Source organism: Panicum virgatum, chromosome 4N, assembly GCF_016808335.1.
Source record: "Panicum virgatum strain AP13 chromosome 4N, P.virgatum_v5, whole genome shotgun sequence".
Classification (NCBI taxonomy): domain Eukaryota; kingdom Viridiplantae; phylum Streptophyta; class Magnoliopsida; order Poales; family Poaceae; genus Panicum; species Panicum virgatum.
In genome coordinates this window covers 1,041,382-1,060,556 of record NC_053148.1, presented here as the reverse complement: position 1 = coordinate 1,060,556, position 19,175 = coordinate 1,041,382, and the positions used below count along the sequence as shown (strand labels likewise).

At 47.8% G+C, this 19,175-nt stretch overlaps 1 protein-coding gene and 1 pseudogene across 1 annotated transcript; both read left to right on the top strand.

The window, feature by feature from the left end:
* The first annotated feature begins 4,072 nt into the window (after positions 1-4,072).
* On the top strand, positions 4,073-8,414 carry LOC120669519. The gene is made up of 2 exons (XM_039949254.1): positions 4,073-4,903; positions 6,739-8,414. The coding sequence occupies exons 1-2, from the start codon at positions 4,446-4,448 to the stop codon at positions 8,048-8,050; spliced, it is 1,770 nt and encodes a 589-aa protein (XP_039805188.1). The 5' UTR covers positions 4,073-4,445; the 3' UTR covers positions 8,051-8,414.
* Positions 8,415-17,024: 8,610 nt separating this feature from the next.
* Positions 17,025-19,175, top strand: LOC120670352 (annotated as a pseudogene).

Here is a 19,175-nt window from a genome sequence, read left to right as displayed (position 1 = left end):
GGTTTTTGCAATCCAATCCCTCCAGCTTCCAAGTCAAAAGGGCCGCCCGGGAAAGAGAAAGGCGCGCTAGGGCTTGCTTGCTGGGCTGCCGCGGCATGCCGGCATCATTGCGCAACTCTCTCATTTCTGCTCTCCCTCCTCGCCCCGTTGGAATCCAAGATGGTTTCCCTGTAAAGGGCAGCACCGTGAGAAGGGAACACCAAAGTTCTTCTTGGACCCTCCCGGCTCTCTCATCACACAAGTGAACACACACAGGCTTGCTGTAAACATCGTTTTCCAGTGTGTCCTGCCTGCATGCTTTCAGTCTTTGAGCAAGCCAAGAGGCTTCTTCGCCTGCTTCAACCTGCATTCACTGCGTTCGGCTGGTCTCCAGCCTCCAGCCCTTACAGTATTTCTCTCTCACATCACTCCAGCTCCAGGCTCCAGCCTCCAGCCACCAGCCAGGTAACAGTATTTTTCTCTCATATCACTCCGGCTCCAGCCTCCAACTCCAGCCTGCCGAACACGGTGAATTGAGCGCACTATTATGCTGGTTACTTTGGGTGTGTTTGGTTTGGGAGTCGAGTGGGACGGAACGGTTCCCTCCTGTGTTTGGTTCATGAGCGTGAGAGCGGAGTCATCCCAAAGAGCGAATATTCGCTGTTGATGCGGGATGGCTGCGTCCGGCAAAATTGGGCGGACCGAGCGGCTCCAATTGGACGACGTCTCTCGCTGTGAGCCCGTGACGCTCTGACACGACAAGGCACAACGCGGGGGCGGAGCGTGGCAGTCGACGCTCGGCGCAGAGCAGGGGCGGCGCTCGGGCGGAGCCCAGGCGGTGCTCGCGCACGAAGCAGGGGTGGAGCTCCGGCGGCGCTCGGGCGGAAGCGGAGGGGGCGGAGCTCGGCGGGGCAGAGGCGGAGCTCGACCGGAGCTCGGAGGAGAGGGAGGGGTGGAGCTCGAGCGGGAGCGGTTGGAGCAGAGCTCCACCGGAGCTCGGGGCGGAGCGAGGGCAGACGAACTCCGCGGCGGACCGAGGGCGCAGGATCTCGACGGCGTCGGCGCGGCGGACCTTTGCTCCCCGCGAGCTCGGGCGGAGCGCGTCCGCCGTCGGAGCTCGGGCTGCGCGGGCGGAGCGAGGCCACCAGCGGAGCTCGGGCCGGGCAGAGCAAGGCCACCGACGCCGACGGAGCGCGAGCGGAGCGTGGCTGCCGGCGGAGCGCGGCCAGGACTAGCGCGGTGGAGTGCGGCCGAGGAGGAGTGCGGGCGGCGCGAGCGGAGCATGGGGCGGAGGCGAAGCGTGGGCCAGGGCGCGGGGTCCGGCGGCGCCGCGGGTGGAGGGCAGTGGCGCGAGGGCGCGAGTCCGGCAGCACGAGGGAGCAAGCACGGCGGCGCAGGGAATCGGCGAGAGAGGGAGGGAGGAAGAAGAGGGAATCAGGGGGAGAGAGAGGAAGAAGAGGATAGTGCGGCTAAGATGCGGGCCCCACATAACGGGAGTTAACGGACTAGTAGCAGTTCCATGCTCGTACCTCAGAAATAGAATCGTTCCATCTCTCTAACCAAATATAAACATATAGTATAGAGCCATCCTATCTCTAAAATCTGGAATGGAACCGTTCCATTCTATCTCTCTCCAGCCAAACCAACGCTTTGGCTGTTGGGTCGTGGGTGAGCTGGTCCGGGTCCTTCTCATCACAGGAACCAGGATGCATGCGAGTGAGAGACTGCAGGACAGGGGAAAAGAGGTGCTCACTGTACTAGTGTGCCACAGTTGCAGTAAGCTGTATTAGCACTAATAATGCAAGTGAGACACGTTTTCGATCGATGGCCAGCTAAGCTGAGCCACAGTTCTCGTTGCATTGTGTGTAGGAGGAGTAGTAAGCTGCCGGTAATAATTGAGCCGGCGAGGGCGAGTGGCATTTTTTGGGGCAAGGGGTGGTCCTTTTGTCTTGTGCTTCAACCGGCCAGCAAGCGAAAAATAAACCCCCCCAATGGCCAAGGGAGGAGGGAGGGTTTAGCTTGAGCTTGAGCCCTAGCATGTGACCATTCCCCTTGGAGCTGCATGTTGTACACACATGGTAGGACCTGGGCTGGGGGTGAGGTGAGGTTAAAAACCTCACCCGGGCTCACTTTATGCTCACTGTAGCAAACTCGAAGTTTCATAGACTAGCTCGTTCACATGCAATGCATGGAATCCAAATGACCTGGACCCTCTGAAAGGCACAGGATGGATTACATTTACACAAGTGCTTACATCACTAATGCTTATTAGAAAAAATGAGTATTGTTCTTATTTCAAAAAGTAAAAAAAAACATCTGTGGTGTGATTTGGGCTTGGGGGTCATTGTCACACGAATCTTGGCATGATCTCCACTGGGTGTGTACACAATACAGCGGTTACATGTTGTTCAGGCAAGCGGCTTTTGTTGTGTTGGGGGTGGTGACCGTGGCCTGTGACATCCTGATGACCGCATCGCGGCGTGAGATCAGAGTACGCTCGTATCGCTGTCCACGACGTAGCAGTTGGATGGATCGGATGCAGGCCCAAAGCATACCTTGTTCAGACTGCCATTATTGCGTAAATGTTTAGTAGTTGCTACAAGACAAAGGCAAATCGTAGCAGCAGTTGTTGTACAAGTTGGTAGTAGTATTGTTGCGAGCGGCTTGTTGTCATGACAGCGAAGTGGAGGTTGCCTCATGGATGTGGCGAGGGCCATGCGGGCACATCTCTCATCTGATCATCGAGAGAGAGAGAGAGAGAGAGAGAGAGAGAGAGAGAGAGAGAGAGTAAAAAACGTGACCTCAGGAAAATGGAATTTGGTGAGATAGTAAAAGGTGAAAATGGAGGAAATATAGCGCATGGCACTGCATGCAAGGTGGAGATATGAACAGAGAGGTGTTTGTAAAACCGAAATGAACAAAATTTCCGATTCTCAAAGCAGGGACCACCACCACACCACACCACAGTCTCCTGGGGCACTGGGCAAGGCAAAAATGAAGCTATAGGTATCCAAAGGCCCATGTTCCTCTCCACCAGGAACTGCTATGGGTCCCCACTCGAGTACCCTCCTTCTGGTAACAGTAACAGTGCTTTCCGTTTTAGAGGAAAATAAATAAATGAGGAAACTTTAGTTATTTGCTATGCTATAGTTTCAACTGAATTATTGTAGCCCTTAGGAATTTATGTGCTGCTAAAGTCTACTGTGTTTTTATCAATTAAATACTCATGATGAAAACGATGGGTGATGCCAACAAATCCTATAAAAACATGGCTGAAGAAAACTACGAACTCAACCAACTCTTATCTCAACCAACTCTTATCTTGTTCTCGTACGCTATTCACAAAGTGCCAAACTACCAACCAATAGTGTCGTCATGTATACTGCCATATTAAATCTTTTGATATGTATTGTAACAATAAATTTAATTAAACACCGCTAATTATCTTATAAGTGTTTATCCCTCTACTCATAGCACCACACACTAGGTTCTTGTGATAGAAAACACACAAAAGAGAACAACCTAATCTCTAGTTTCACATGTTTAAAAAATCACATGTGAGCAAGTATCATCTGAAATAAATAGAGCAGTTTAAAACAACACTAGAACGGTTTAAAGTGATCACCACTCACTAAAGGTGTGTTTAGTTCATTTTGCAAAAACTTGTAAAGATGTAAACAGGGCATTTGAAGTATTAAATGAAGTTTATTTGCAAAACTTTTTGCATAGATGTGTTGTAAATCGCGAGATGAATCTAATTATGCTAATTAATCCATGTTTAATCAATAATTAGTGGATGGTTACTGTAGCATCACTGTTGCAAATCATGGATTAAGTAGGCTCATTAGATTCGTCTCGTGATTTACAGTCCATCCATGCAAAAAGTTTTATAAATAGATTTCATTTATTGTTTCAAATTAGTAAGATTCCGTTTCACTTTAATGTGTTTATAGTTTTTTTGCGTTTACATGCAAAGATCTAAACAGGGGCTAAGTATGGAGGGAGACGTAGACGGTCCCATCTTCCAGCGCGACGGAAGGCCTCTAGGCCAACTCATAAACACCAACACTAGTGTTGTGTGCACCCCCGTCCTTCTTCCCCCTAGCAGAACCCCACCCCATAAAAGCACCCCTCCATTGGCCGAACGGCGAGCACCACTCTTCCCACTCCAGCTCCCCACCCCTCCCAAAACCCCAGTTCAATCCCAGGTTTCAAATCCGCCACCTTTTGCACATACACACATACACAGGGAGGCGCACAGTCACACTTCCCCTACCCCCGTAGCTCAGCTCTCAGCTGCTTTACCCCAAGCAAACCAAACCCAAGGCCAAGGATTCCTCAAAAGAACCGCTAGGAGCTAGCCGCAGCGCTCGTGAGCGCTCTCTCTCTCCTCTTCACTCCTCCCAGCTAGGAGCTAGCCGCAGCGGCTGTTTAAAGAGGGGGAGGGGAGCCAAGGGGGAGGAGCAATGTCGGAGCAGCCATTGCCGCAGCCTCGGAGCAGCATGCGGGAAGCGCTGGAGAAGGAGGACAAGGAGAAGGCGGCGGCCAAGGACAAGGCGGCCGTTCCCAAGAACGGCGGCAACGGCGGGGGCAAGAACGGCGGCGGCAACGGTGGCGGCGGCGGGAACAACGGAGGGCCCCCCCAGTCCGGGGAGGAGACGGCCCGGGAGATTCAGGTCGTGAGGGAGGCGTACCGCCGCGAGACGACGGCGCCGTCGTACGTCATCCCCGAGGAGCCGCCGGCCATGGTGGAGCTCGTGGGCTGGTACCTCTACGGCTTCTGCTCCTACTTCATCACCCACCTGCTACTGCCGGTGCTCTTCCCGGCCATCGTCACCCAGGTCGCCTTCCCCTCCTCCGACTTCACGCCGGACCCTAAGTACACCCTCAAGGGCGCCACCTGCTCCATCCATGAGATGTCCATGTAAGAGACGCACCACCTCCTATCCTCCTTGCCTACCCTATCTTCCTTTCCCTTGGTGCTCACATAAATCTTTTGAGATTTTGTTTCTCACCCTTCCCTCTTCTTCCCCTGGTTTTTGAGTTCTTGGGGGTGGTTTTTTTTGGTGGTTTAGATGGGTGTTTTAGTTTGTTCCTTTCTCAGGGGTTTAATGATTTGTTTTTTCTTCTGGTATTTTTCTGTATCTTTTTTCTCTCAAGACCTAAGGTAGTACAGAGTGGGTCTCTGAATAGACTGTTGTCTTTCAGGTTTATTTCCTTCGAGGAAGTTGTGATTTTTCACCTCTTTTCTTTCAAACTTCGAGCTACTAAGTAGTGAGTTTGCTTTGAGGCTGTTTCCCCCAGTGCGAGAGTTATCCACTTGCTCCTCTTCTTTTAAGAGCTCTAGGTTGGTGCCTCCTTTTCAGGTTTCCACCTGATGTCTTCTTAAAAACAAATCTTGTTTTGTTTAGCAAACTAGGAGGCATACGCTACATCCTTCACTTGGAAAACATGTTCCTTTTTGCCTTGTTTACGCCGCCAGGCTCTCTGTCTCCTCTGGTTCTTGCTTTGAAGTTTTCAGCTTGTTATTGTTGGTCCTATTCATCTTGTGATGTTGTGCATACCTCTTCTTTCTTCAACCACGATTATTTACCTGCCCCGTACGCTAAATGTGGAAATAAAACTTTGCTGAAGCGTAAAAACTGTATTTATTTTCTTGGCTTTAGTCTACTTATCCGGTGCATATGCAAAATAAAACCTAAAAGAAAAGACCCTGATTCCTACTTCTGTGCTCTCAATTATTAGTAGCAGATAAGAGATTCATGAGCAAAGCTCCAAAAGATGCTACTGTTTGGCCCTATCTAGTTGAGTAGTGTTTAGCTAGGTATTTCATATCACCCATTTCTTTCTTTTTCGTTATTGTCCTATTTAGATTTCTCTATCTAGACGTGGTCTTGGAACACGCATTTTTTTTTGTCAGTTTCTTTTTGTTAGCTCGCTAGTGAGGGTCACAAGATTGCTTGGGTGAAAAAGGTCAAACAAGAAACTCTTAGGGGTGTGTCTGCAAAACTTATTTAAAATCTTTTTGCGACGTTGAACATTTTGGTTGCTATTCCTGAGATGGGAAAGTGGTGGCGGGAGCCATAAGTGTGAAATTTATGAGGTGCCAAGAGGAGGCCTGTGCATCTCATTAAATTGTTCAGAAACTTGAATCATACTCAAGATAGCTTCCAGTTTCTACATCAAAATACAGCAATGAAATACTGACCCAACCGAATTCAACCAGTTACTACTCACCCTAGCAGTAAATTTCTTTTGCAATCTGTATGATGTTGGCTGTTAGATCTAGTTGGCACAGCTGGGGGTTACATTTGCTTGTCTCACTTTTGATAGAACCTAAAAAAAATGAGTGCACAAAAGCAGGCCCATGCTTTTGCCCCATCTCTTTGGCCTTGGCCCTTTTTCCTTTTGAACAGGAAAAGAGGGTCTTTACCGTTGCAATTACACAGAACAGCACTCTGCTCCAAAAATACTGTTGGTGGCCAACTACAGGTCCAGCCAACTGGCAGGTGTGCTACAGCATGTCATGCTTAAAACTCCACCAGACCAACTAACTGCTCTTGATTGCAAAAGGGAGGGGTATTGCTGATTCTTAAATTCATGAACATTGACGCCCCAACTGTCAACTGTTCTTTCTGGCTGTGTGTAATCTGTGAAGTTTTGTAGTTATGTTTGTGTTCATTTTTAGTATTTACGATTCAAGGTTCATGTTATGCACAAAACTTGCATGCTCACACCAAATTTGTTGACTGTGGCCAGGTACCAAAGGCTTACTAGGCACTCCATTGCCATTGATGGATCCCGGTTGTCACCATTGGGCTGGAGTGGTCTGTCATGGGCAATTGGCATCCTCATCGTGGCGCCGATCCTCACTCAGACTGCTCACCACCTTGACCGTGGCCAGTATCAGTCGCTCATCCTCATTGCTGCCACGTCCTTTGGGTCATTCTTTTGCCTGCTCACTGGCTTCTTCAAGACAGTCTGGGTGTTCCTCTTCTACATCCTCTTCATTGCAGGATCAATCATTGTCGCTGAGGCTGTGCACACCCGCAACCTTGGACTGATGATCCGTGGCCTTGCTGCGCATGACTCAGGCAAGCACCTTGTTCTTCGTCGCCGTGCTGCTGCTAGCCAGCTCAGCCTGTACTGCACTGCCATTGGAGGCATTGGGGCAGCCCTCATGGCTGCATTCATGTACCACATGCTGCGGCGCACTGATCAGCTCACTGGACTTTGGGTTGTCTCCATCTTCAGTGGCCTTATCTGGTTCATTGGCATCTGCCATGGTCTTTTCACAAACAGGCCCAGCAGCTCATCACCCTCCACGGCATTCGAGCCCAACTTCTTCACCAAGCTCAGCTACAGCATGACCCTTCTGCGTTACCCACAGGCCATTGGCAGCTTGGTTGCTGTGTTCCTGTCATCTTTTGCCACGATGTGCATCTTCACTAGTGGTACACTCTTTGCCATTGGTGGTGTTTGCATCAAGCCTGTGCTCGTGCTCGTGCTTTGGATCCTTTATTTCCTATTCCCCTTGATATCACTTCCACTTCTCCACCCACTCCAGATCATCATCCGTGCTGATGCTGTTCGCATGCAGCTGCTTGGTTTCATAATCTGCCTTTTCGTGTCTGGTGCTGGATTCTACTTCAAGAGCCGCAGGTGGAGAGCTGCCCACATCATTGTCATCGCCCTTGTGCAGAGCACTGCCAATGGTATATTGTACGCATTTGGCCGCATTCTGCTCCTTGACGCCTCACCACCGGGAAAGGAGGGTGCATTTGCGGTCTGGTATGCATTTGTCCGCTGCATTGGTGCTATGATTGGCTTCGCTGCTGCATCAGCTGGCCCTGGACGTGCTGGAGGATCATTTGCTGCTGCATTCCTTGGGAGCTTCCTAGGCATCATTGTTCTGATCTTCGGCAATGTCAGCAACATTGGGGCGTTGAAGGCTGCGGGGCACCTCAAGGGAATGGACGATGAGAAGAGGATGGGTGGTCTTGGCATGGAGAAAGGTGAAGGCATGGGTAGTGCCGTTGCTGATTCCGGCGAAGGCAGAGGGAGGGTATGATGACGATTTCAAGAGACGTGGTGTATTCTGGGAGGAAAAGATTGCATTGCTGTGGAGGTTGTGTTTGTGAGAAGGATTTGTTCTCTTCTTTCTTGTTTCTTGGTCATGTTTCAGTGACACTGTTAATCCCAGTGCGTTGCCCCTGATGCATGATGATGGATGACATAGTGGTAGAGGAGTGTGCTAGTTGTTAATATCTTATTCTTTTGCTTGCAAGACAATTGTAACTGATGATGATATGGTTCTTTGTTCACCACCCATCCAAAAATCTCTTGCAGTCTCCATTCATAATTTAATTTCAGTCTGGAAAGCTGCGATTGTGTAGTATGAATATACTTCTGTAAACTCTGATGTTCCATGTGCATTTCATTGGTATGTCACCAGTGTCGTTTCAGCATATCTATCTGTGTTGAGAACTTCCCTCATCCGGCTAGCCATATGATGAAATTACATATCTTATATTATTTGTTTGAACTTTGAAGCCAGTGATGTAATGCCTAAAGGTTCTTTTTTATTACCAAATAATCAGGCTGGCAAATGCCATTATAAACAAAGATTATTGGAGCCAATTTTAATCATGTTGAAGGCTGCTATAAACAAAGATTTTTTAAGCCAATTTTAACCTTGTTGCAGCCTGCATCTGGAGTAGTTACAACAGCATGTGATGTAATTCCTTCTGACTTTATCTGTTAATCATTGCACAAGATATTGTACTTCCACGCATTAGTTAAATTGTGCAAACATCATAACTAAGAATTTAAAAGGTACATTATTTTTCCCAGGCAGCGACTCTTAGCATCTGACACATATTGTACCCCCTGTGCATAATAACGAGGTATCAACGGCTAAAAAACAGCATCATGACAAAATTAAGCCTTAGTTGCTCTTTCAGAGTCTGTTGGGGGGCAGCTTTTCACACCAGGTTTTATCATATTTTTGCCTGCGTTCTTGTCTTCACCTGCACGAAGAATCTCTCACCTCGCCAATCTCCTAAAGTCAAGAGACGACTCCTGCCAAAAAAGACTCCAACTCGCTCGAGTTGCAGTCAATTCACGCCGGAATTGAAAGCAAAAAAAAAAAAAAACTCTAGCGATGTGTGTTTAAGTCAAATTGGCATACGCGACGAGTACAAAGAGGTCTACGGAGCCGTCTACGTCCAACGGTCTCGACGTACACATCCAGGCACGACCGGAGCAGGTCTCGGCGTCAGCATTACGGCATGTCTAATCGTCCTCTTTTTTTTTTTGCGACTATGTCTAATCGTCTTCTAATCCAATTGGTAACCTCACTTGTTCTATACCAGAGTCAACTTAGTTGCTACCTTCTAGACCGGGTCAGGTGTGAAGTGCAGTTTTCTTTAGGCCTGTGCTTTTGTGCAAAAGTGACACGGCCTTTGAACAACTCAGTGGCCATGGAATTATCTCTGAATTTTCAAGGATTTATGAGCGCGTGCTGGAGAAGATTTAACCTCAATTTCAGGTCTACAAGTGCGACTTTTCCGCGCGCTAATAATTCAACTGTTGATGGTTGGACTTTTGCACTTGATGATGTGTTTACAAAGACTAAAGTACAGGGCTGAGGAGAAAGCAAGAGGTGTTTAAGCGTGCTAGTGGCAAATCTTAACTACTTCCCGCTTTTTAAAAAGAACTGATTAGTTTGTTGTGAACAAGAGATTTCAAGAAATATTAGTATTCTGATCCGTGAAGCCATGCCCTGAAGTCTGAAACTGAAACTGATCCGTGATAATGACAGGCACGCTTGTTTCTTCTTCTTCTTCGGTTCCTGGCTTGACCGCTTGACCACTGTAACGCAAAGAATCCCGTTTCCTTGTCCTCTCTTCCGTTTCATCTGAGGGCAAATGTAATGTTGACCCGTTTCTGTACTAGCCGTTACTGTAGCCTTCTGTGTCAGGCCCGTCCAACGGTCATGTGTAGAGAGAGAGAGCGCGCGCGCGCGGCGCACATGCCACATGTCCAGTGCAGAGAGAGAGAGAGAGAGAGAGAGTAACCAGGCACTACTAATCACTCTCTCTGTCCTCTGGAAGCACAAGCATCATTCAAGTTTGAATAGTGCTGAAGCATGTGTGCAACTGTTGTCACAGGCTTACAGCAAGCAACGAGTGTCAATCAGTTGCTTGTTTATGGCTGCTTAAGTTGTTGCCGTGCAAGGTCCAAATTTCTCTCTCTCTCTCTCTCTCTCTCTCTCTCTCTCTCAGTACAGTGCCTACTTCGATGGATTACCAACCAGCACACAGTTTAAGTTAATCTCCACTGAGTAATGTGCTTTTCGCCGCTCTCATCGCTGGTTTGAGAATTCTAATTCTGTCCCATGCGGCAGCTGCAGGCAGAGAGAAGAGAGTTGACCAGTGCATGAACCTAATAATTTGTTATTAGTACCCCTGCTGATGCTACTGTAGACAATTAACAAAAAGGCTACGGCAGTAGGAATTAATAGCACTTGATACAGTCCTAATCACTTGTTTAACCAATGTGCCCAGCCTATCCAACCAAGCCTGCAAGTGTATGTGCAGTGTTGTCTTCTTGAAGGTGGCTTGTTCCTGTTGTTTTCTGCTTGCAGCAGCATGGATAGTGAAGCATCAACTGGCATTACAAGATTCTTGCCTGCCTGCCCTGCCTCTCCACAGATCAGCAAGTGGTTAGTTCCCTAACCACTGTGATTGCATGCTTTATTGTTAGTAGTGTTTTAACAAAGAAACAAAAGGCAATGGTAATTGCACTGCAATTGAAGAATGGCAGGTACTGCTGGAGGCCCTGAACAGAGTAGTAGTACACCTTTTTCTGATTCTGAAGATCGGCCGTGCTCAAATTGCTTTTACCATGTCCTTTGCATTAATAAAATCAAATCAAATCAAGCCGATATATGTCCTGCAAAAGTCCAGTCGTCCCCACGAGCAAAAGAGAGAAGCAAAGCCAGCGCGCCAACTCCTTTTGAACGGCCAAAAGAGGAAAAAGAAACATTCTATATATATCCTGCCATTTTTTTAATGTTTATCGTCGCTGAATTTGGGGAGACCATGGAAAAGGAGCATCATTAGGTGGGACTGAGATTCATCTTGTCCGCACCATCCTAAGCTGACCCATATCTCGGATTTACCTGTTTTAACCCAAAAAATAAAAGTTCTAGTGAAGAGGAATGATGGCCAAAAGGGGTTTCTTTCATTCATGTGTCTCCTATGCACTGGAAACAACAAATGGAGGCGAAAAACATGTAAATATATATAGTCACTGGTCTCTGGACTGCTGGCTCTGACCATTATGACCTCATAATTAGCACTATGCATGCACTGGCACACAAATTCTATTCAGAACATGGACCCATAATTAACTTACTCAGAAATATCTGATAATATAGCGCTTTAATTTGTGCATACAGCTTATACATGGATGATTCTAATCCAATGCAAGAGGCCCCAGCTGCAAGCAATGTCATGTGTCCAGCGTAGAAGCCCAGCTACCTCTGAGCACTAACTGAAGATACAACTGCTACTCGCTTTTAACCTTTATTTTTTCTCAAGTACCAGTACTTGTTGTCTGTCTTTTTTTTTGAACGGGAAGTACTTGTTGTTTGTCACTTGATGCTCACGACTATGAGAGAACAGTATGTGTTATGACTTGTGGCTGTGTTATGATGCTCAAGTACTAGTATTCGCTTGGCTGTGGCTGATGGCTGGTGCTGATTTGTTATGAAAGAATAGTGCTGCTGACTGACTGGTAGCTGATGGCTGGTACTGATTTAGTATGAGAGAACAGTACTGCTGGCTGGTTGGCTGACAAGCCAAGCGAACACAGCTCAGCCATGGCAGCCAACATCTAGTGGGCAATGTTCTCACATGGATCGACCGGGCACCTGGCCACAAAAGCGCTAGTCCTCCTAGTGCGAGAGTTGGTGCGGGTCCAGCGGCCAACACCATGATGAGTATGCTTCAAGAACCCTAGATTCAGGAAAGCAGCAACAAGTTACTTGTACTGCACACTGGTTAACACATCCTATCTCTACATCTCTCTGCAGTCTAATTTTCTAGACCATCGTTTTCAGTTTACTGCCATTTGATATTGTTCTAAATTCTGATCAGACTCTATCCTTTTACCCTATCCCTGCAGAGAACTACTGCTGCTGAAGGAACAGTCACAAAGTTTTATTTCTTGTGCCCGACGATTGTCTTTTGGAAATGACTGTTAATATTGTAATATTAGAGCAACATGTAAGCTTTCAATGTGAACAGTGGGAGGAAGTACACATGACATGTATCTAGAAGTTGGAAGTGTCATATGTAAAAGAGACATCGCACCAGTTCCCATTTAGTAGTGCCAAAATAGATTATGCAAGCAGCAGCCATATCTCTCAAGGTGAGAAAGCAAATATAAAAAGCAGAGAGGACAATTACAAGCAGCGCCCACAAAGTCTATTTTCTAGGTCAGAATTAACGATGCCACTGGCATCTTCCAAATGAAATTCCAACCCATCTTATCCACTCTCACAGACTCACTCTTTCCCTGTCCTGTGTAATACAAGTCTACTCCTGTGTACGGATAGAGACTGCACAAAAATCATGTTTTTTTTTGTGTTTTTTCTTTCCTAACCATTTGATTCTCAAGTTTCTTTTGGTTACTTAAGACAGGGATGTGCTTGTCAGGTTGCCATTGGCATATATATTTTCCTAGTGAATGTGACACCAAAAGTTTTAATTGGTTATTGACGTGTAGTTTCCTCTTTTCGTTTAGAAAATTCAAAAGTAAAATGAGTGTGACTTTCTGATAACACATGTGGAGGACTGCTGGTCGCTCATCTATTATCTTATTATTTGGCCAACAAACGGAGTCTCCACGTTCGCGCTCAAGGCCTAGAAATTCTCACGTTAATTGGAAAAATAGAAAAATAAAATTACCCACCACTGCCATTATGATAAAAATTAGTCTAAAATACCCCTTGCCTAATTAAAAATCACCCACCAATGCCATTATGAAAAATTAAATATAAAATACCATTTAGCTATGTATCAATTACAAACATATACTATTAATAAAAACTAAAGCTAACAACAATCAATCAAAATAAAACAAAAATAAGAATAATTATATGCATAATATTATTAAAGCTCAACAAATCAAATTGTTATTATAGGTATGTCATATTTGAATTGTTTTAAACAACAATAAGACATAATTTACGATAATGAACAAGGTGATGTATGGTAAAAAAAACAGTATAATCTTTAAGTAAGGATAAAAGACATGCAAATTTTTGAATTTTCAATACTAGCCGCGCAAATGCGCGGGCTATACGCCTAGTTAAAAGTAAACAAGAAGGTACAAATAGGAAGAGATAGAGTAGGAAAGGTTATTTACCCCCCAAATAAATGAGGAAACCCCAATCCATTTGAAATTCCTCTCTTGGAACCCATTGAGTTCATGGAGCTCATGTCAAATTATGCTGCACCGTGTTTAGTTCAATTTATGCCTGATTGGCCGGTCAATTTATGCACCGTCCATGTTTGAAAGTTTCCCAATTTGTGGTGAGACCGAGCCTGCATTGATCTGCCGGTCAGTCAAATTGGACTGCATGCATGACCAGGTGTGTGGATAGCCATGCTGCATGCATGACTTGTATGAAATTCTTGACACCCAAAGCCAAAGAAGGTCAGAGATTCAAAGTCCAGAGTCCTCTCCGGTTCCATGTATCTGCCTTGTTCAGTTGTTCTGTCATGCTCGTGGACGTGCAAGTTTTTCTGAGTCTGATTTTTCTCCATTGGTGAAAAACAGAAGATGCAAAGCCATCAAGATGCTGAGGTGCTTGCAGGCCTCCAAATAATGACGATGGGGGCCATGCATGCTTTTAAGAGGAAGAAAAGTAAACATGAGGGGGGCAAAAGTGATGGATGCAGATAAGCAGCCAAGTCATCTTTTTTTCTTGGTCACAAAATCGTTTGAAAGTGAAAAAAACAACAATGGCTGTGGCCTATGGGACTATGGGCGCTCATTTTCCATACTGGCAGCTAGCTCGCATAGCAATAGCATCACGGCAGTTTTTACCCAAAGGGATGAACAAAGTGATAGCCACATGTAAAAGATGTGGTGATGGATTCTCACTTTACTATGGGACCCTGTTGATTAGGTGACCTTTAAAATAATTCATGAAATCTGGATAACTGCCATAAGGGAAATGACACAAATATGTGAGAGTTGCTGAAAACAAAGTTAGTGACTGCAACAAAAGTGCAGTGCAGGGAGTTGAGAAAATTACTCAAATTTTGTGGCGACAAAGAGGAACAAGACATCAATCATGGCGGCAGGGTAGAAGAGAACCCTCTCACGATTGGTTTCTGCAAAAAGGAAGGCAGACAAGCCGTTAAACAGGAGTGGAATTCCCGTGATGGAATAAAATGGGAAATTTGGATTTATACCATTAAAAGATCTCAAAGTTAGATATATACCATCACTATCTTACTAATATGTGGGGTTCACAGGAGTCAATGACAGGTCACAATGGTATATATCTAACTTTGAAATCTTTTAATGGTACAGATCCAATTTTTCCAAATAAAATAGACACGGCAACTCAAGCTTGGGCTGACACTTTTCTTGCTGAATCTTGTTTTGGGCCCAGCCCAGGATTCCTGGGCGCCTTGTTGGTGCTAGTGTGGCACTGTGGCCCAGCCCATGTCACCAAGTGGCCCAAATCTTATACTGGCTTTGTGTTTCTAATTTTCCTTCCATCTTAAACACATGATGATGTCATCTCAGTGCACTCTTACCATCTTCAAGATATGGTGCTTGTGCTGCCATTTTAGTAGTAATATTCAACTTTTTGTGCCATTTTTTAGACATTGACCCTGTTTGGTTTAGTAGCGTTAGATGTTGTAGCCAATTTTGACCATTAATTATAGGTATTAAATAAAGTCAGTTTACAAAACTAACTTCACAACCCCTGCGCTACTTCGCGAGATGAATCTAATGCGGCTTTTGACTGCACGATTAGAGGATGACTACTGTTGCATTACTGTAAGTTGGTTGGTATATTGGCAACAACTAGCAAGCAAAGACAACAATAGTTTCGTGCAATCTTTGATTTGAGAACTGGTTAAAAGTTAAAACTTAGGCTAAAAGCGTAGCCGCAGCAAGTGTTTGAGCCTTAGAAGCCATAGTGGCTTCACATGTGCCTAAAACTTGGGCTAAAAGTGCAGCCGCAACAAGTGTTTCTCATGTGCATAAAACAGGGGCGAAAAGCCGCGGCCCATCAAGTGTTTCAACCCTACCCTTCAGAAAAAGGACGTTTGGAGCTTTTGGAACCTTGGCTAAATGCGCAGCTGCTGCAAGTGTTTGAGTCTTAGAAGCCATAGTGGCTTCTTATGTGCTTAAAATTTTGAGTGTGCTTGTAATAATTCAGGACTGATTTCCCTTCTATCAAAGAGTCTGAAGCCAGAACTTTTCTATTATCTTAAAACAAGAACGAGCATAGTTTTACTTGTCATAACTTGCAGTTTTCTCTCTTTTTTTCACTCAAATTTCAAAATTAAGTTGAGACTTAATTTTTTAAAAATGCAGCTTTTGAGATAGTCGTTCATTAGATGTCCGGAACGCGTCGCGGCGGCGGTTCTCCTGCTCCTATGAGGCGTCGATCTGGTCGCAGCGGCAGCCTGATGCCATTGCAGTCCGCTGGTTGAGAAGGGGGTTCGAGCGCTAGCTCGGCAGCTTACCAGAAATGTGCTGCACTCCTTTCCGGCATAAATATATTGACTACACAGAAACGATGTGCTGCAGGTTAATATATATCTCAAGGCAGGGATCTCCCACTTAATTTCCCTGATCCGAAATTATCTCAAGGCAGCCTTCCAAAAAATGTGCATTTATTGTTGTCAGTTGCAACCAATCTTAAACAAACTGCAAGCATGCACGCAGATGAAGTACCATGGTAACGGAGATGCTGATTATTGCAATTTTCAGCTTTAATTAATTATTTTATCTCTCTTGAAATTTAAAGGCTCAGATTTTTTATTATATTACCTCCTAGGAGGTAATGGGTGTACCGTAGCAAACCCCGTGTTCAGAGGATGACCGATTGATCGTGCTGTAAACTAACTAGCTGCCGATGAGGCAGCCGGCCCCTCGCGAGTCCGTGAAGAATCGCCGCAAGCCAGCAAGTACGAGCCGCCCGTACGTGAATTCCTTCCGCTTTATCTGTCTCTTCTTTTCGTCATCAGATCTGTCCATTTCACAAGTGTATTGTTAATACATCTCTAAGAATTTTTCTAAATTGCACTCTGTAAATCATCATTTGTTAATAGCACCTAGACATGCCCCGAAGTTGAACCATGACGTGGCATGAAGCCCTTTTTTGTGGGGACGGCGTGAGTGCTACAGTGTGAATGGTCGGTCCACTAGCTTAAGTTTACTTTAGGTCAGTCTTAATGGTAATTTTATGAAGAGTTTTATGGTATTAAATTTTATGGTAGATTATCAATTTATGCTAACGCGGCGGAATCATTATGATGAGAGAAAAAGGGGAGTTTTCGTCGTTTGATAGAGGAGTTTCATCCTCGTAAAATCCAACCAACACGGTTACCTCGCTAATTTCCAGTCTAGATAATTACGATGAAATCATGCTGACGTACCTGGATTCTAACAGAGCCTGTGTACGGGCATGTACAGGAAAAGAAGTCGACACTACTGTCCAAATCGGATCTACGTAGTAGGCTCAATTCTACAGGCCCACTCCCATTGCAGGAGCGTCGCCGAATCCGATTCGGGGTACCTCGTCGATCGGAAGCCCGATCGGAATCGCAGCTTTCCCGCCGGCCCTATAAATAACAAAGACGAAGGCTTTCCCTCCAAACCACAACGACGAAGCCAATGCAAAATCAACGAGCTCGGCTTGCCACTCGTGATAACAATTCACACAAGACAATAAGACGCGCCGCGTGTTCCTGCTTGTGTCATCGTCGATAGTTCGGTTCGCAATGGCGGGCGGCGCGGCTGTGGCGCCGGCCGGCGGCGGCAGGACTACCCCGGCGGATTGACCCCGTTCGTCTTCATGGCGTGCCTGGTGGCGGCCACGGGCGGGCTCATCTTCGGCTACGACATCGGCATCTCCGGCAGCGTCACGCCCATGGACCCCTTCCTCGTCCGCTTCTTCCCGTCCGTGTACCGGAAGCAGGCGGAGGCGGCGGACGGCGGCAACCAGTACTGCAAGTTCGACAGCCAGCTGCTGACGCTCTTCACTGTTGGAACCGAGGATTGACGGACGATCATAGAACACGAGGAACACACAAGGATTTCCGGCGACGAACTCCTGTATCTTGGCCTGTTATTCACTCATCTCTGCTCGGCTCGAATCTTACACAGGGATTACATGGCCATTTAAAGGCCTCCCGGCGATGCAGCACCCACGCAACGTCCTCCGGCGAACTCGGCGCGCACGTACGCGCTCTCCCTGGCGACCCGGCCTTCTCCACGTTCTGAGCAACGAACTCCCGTCCGTGAGAACCGGTCTCCAGCGCCTTGACGTGCTCCTTCCCAGCTGCCGCCAACTAACTCGCCTTGTCCTACGCGCAGCGCTCCTACACGACTTGAACTTGACGCACGAACACACCACACAGCTAGCCCGCTTGACCGACCCACGCGCTAACTATCTACGCATGGATTAGCACAAGCTAATCTACATGCAAGCATGCAACACATGCACGCATCTACCAGACACACCAACGCACACACACGATCAGTCAGATTTATTCCTAACATTCACCTCCTCGCTCTACGTCGCCGCGCTCGTCGCCTCGCTATTCGCGGCCTCCGTCACCCGCGCCGCCGGCCGCAAGTGGTCCATGTTCTACGGCGGGGTCACCTTCCTTGCTGGGTGCGTGCTCAACGGCGCCGCCATGAACGTGGCCATGCTCATCCTCGGCCGCGTGCTGCTGGGGATCGGCGTCGGCTTCGCCAACCAGAGCGTGCCCGTCTACCTGTCGGAGATGGCGCCGGCGCGGATGCGCGGCATGCTCAACAACGGCTCCCTGCCGCCATCAGCCTCGCGCTCGCCGCCGTCCCCGCCGCCATCATCACCATCGGCTCCCTGTTCCTCCCGGACACGCCCAACTCCCTCCTGGAGCGCGGCCGCCCCGAGGAGGCCAGGCGGATGCTGCGGCGCGTGCGCGGCACCGACGACGTGTCCGCCGAGTTCGACGACCTGGTGGCGGCCGGCGAGGCGTCCAGGGCCGTGTCCCGCCCGTGGCGCGACATCCTCCGCCGCAAGCACCGGCCCCAGCTGGTGATGGCGGTGGCGATCCCTCTGTTCCAGCAGCTCACGGGCATCAACGTCATTATGTTCTACGCGCCCGTGCTCTTCAAGACGCTGGGCTTCGGCGGCAGCGCGTCGCTCATGTCGCCGGTGATCACCGGCCTTGTCAACCTCGCCTCCACCCTCGTCTCGGTGTTCACCGTGGACCGCGTCGGCCGGCGCGCGCTGCTCCCAAGGTTTTAAATAGCGGGACAAGGGGTTTAGCGGCTGGACTCTAAAAACAACTAATAGCGGGTTAAATGAGACTATAGCGGGTTAAATTACACGTGAGTTCAAATAGCGGATTATGCATAAACAGCTATAGTGATCTATAGCGGAAGCTATAGGGAGAGATTTAAAACTTTGGCTGCTCCTGGAGGGCGGCGCCCAGATGCTGGCGGGGCAGCTGGCCGTGGGTGCCCTCATCGGAGCCAAGTTCGGGTGGAGCGGCGTGGCGACGATCCCGCCGGGGTACGCGGCGGCCGTGGTGGTGGTGATGTGCGCCTACGTGGCTGGCTTCGCGTGGTCGTGGGGCCCGCTAGGGTGGCTGGTGCCCAGCGAGGTGATGCCGCTGGAGGTGCGCCCGGCGGGGCAGAGCATCACCGTCGCCGTCGCGCAGGCCTTCCTCCCCATGCTGTGCCGCCTCAAGTTCGTGCTCTTCTTCTTCTTCGCCGCCTGCGTCGTGGTCATGACGCTCTTCGTCGCCTTCTTCCTGCCGGAGACCAAGGGCGTGCCCATCGAGGACATGGCCGGCGTCTGGAAGTCGCATTGGTACTGGAAGCAGTTTGTCGACGACGCCGACGGCAGGGGAGACGTCGAGATGGGTATAGTAGTTTAG

Excerpts from the sequence above, each read along its gene's own strand:
- LOC120669519 (XM_039949254.1), top strand. The coding sequence starts at position 4,446 with ATGTCGGAGCAGCCATTGCCGCAGCCTCGGAGCAGCATGCGGGAAGCG. Across the intron at positions 4,904-6,738 it reads TCCATCCATGAGATGTCCAT|GTACCAAAGGCTTACTAGGC; the intron begins GTAAGAGACGCA and ends GACTGTGGCCAG.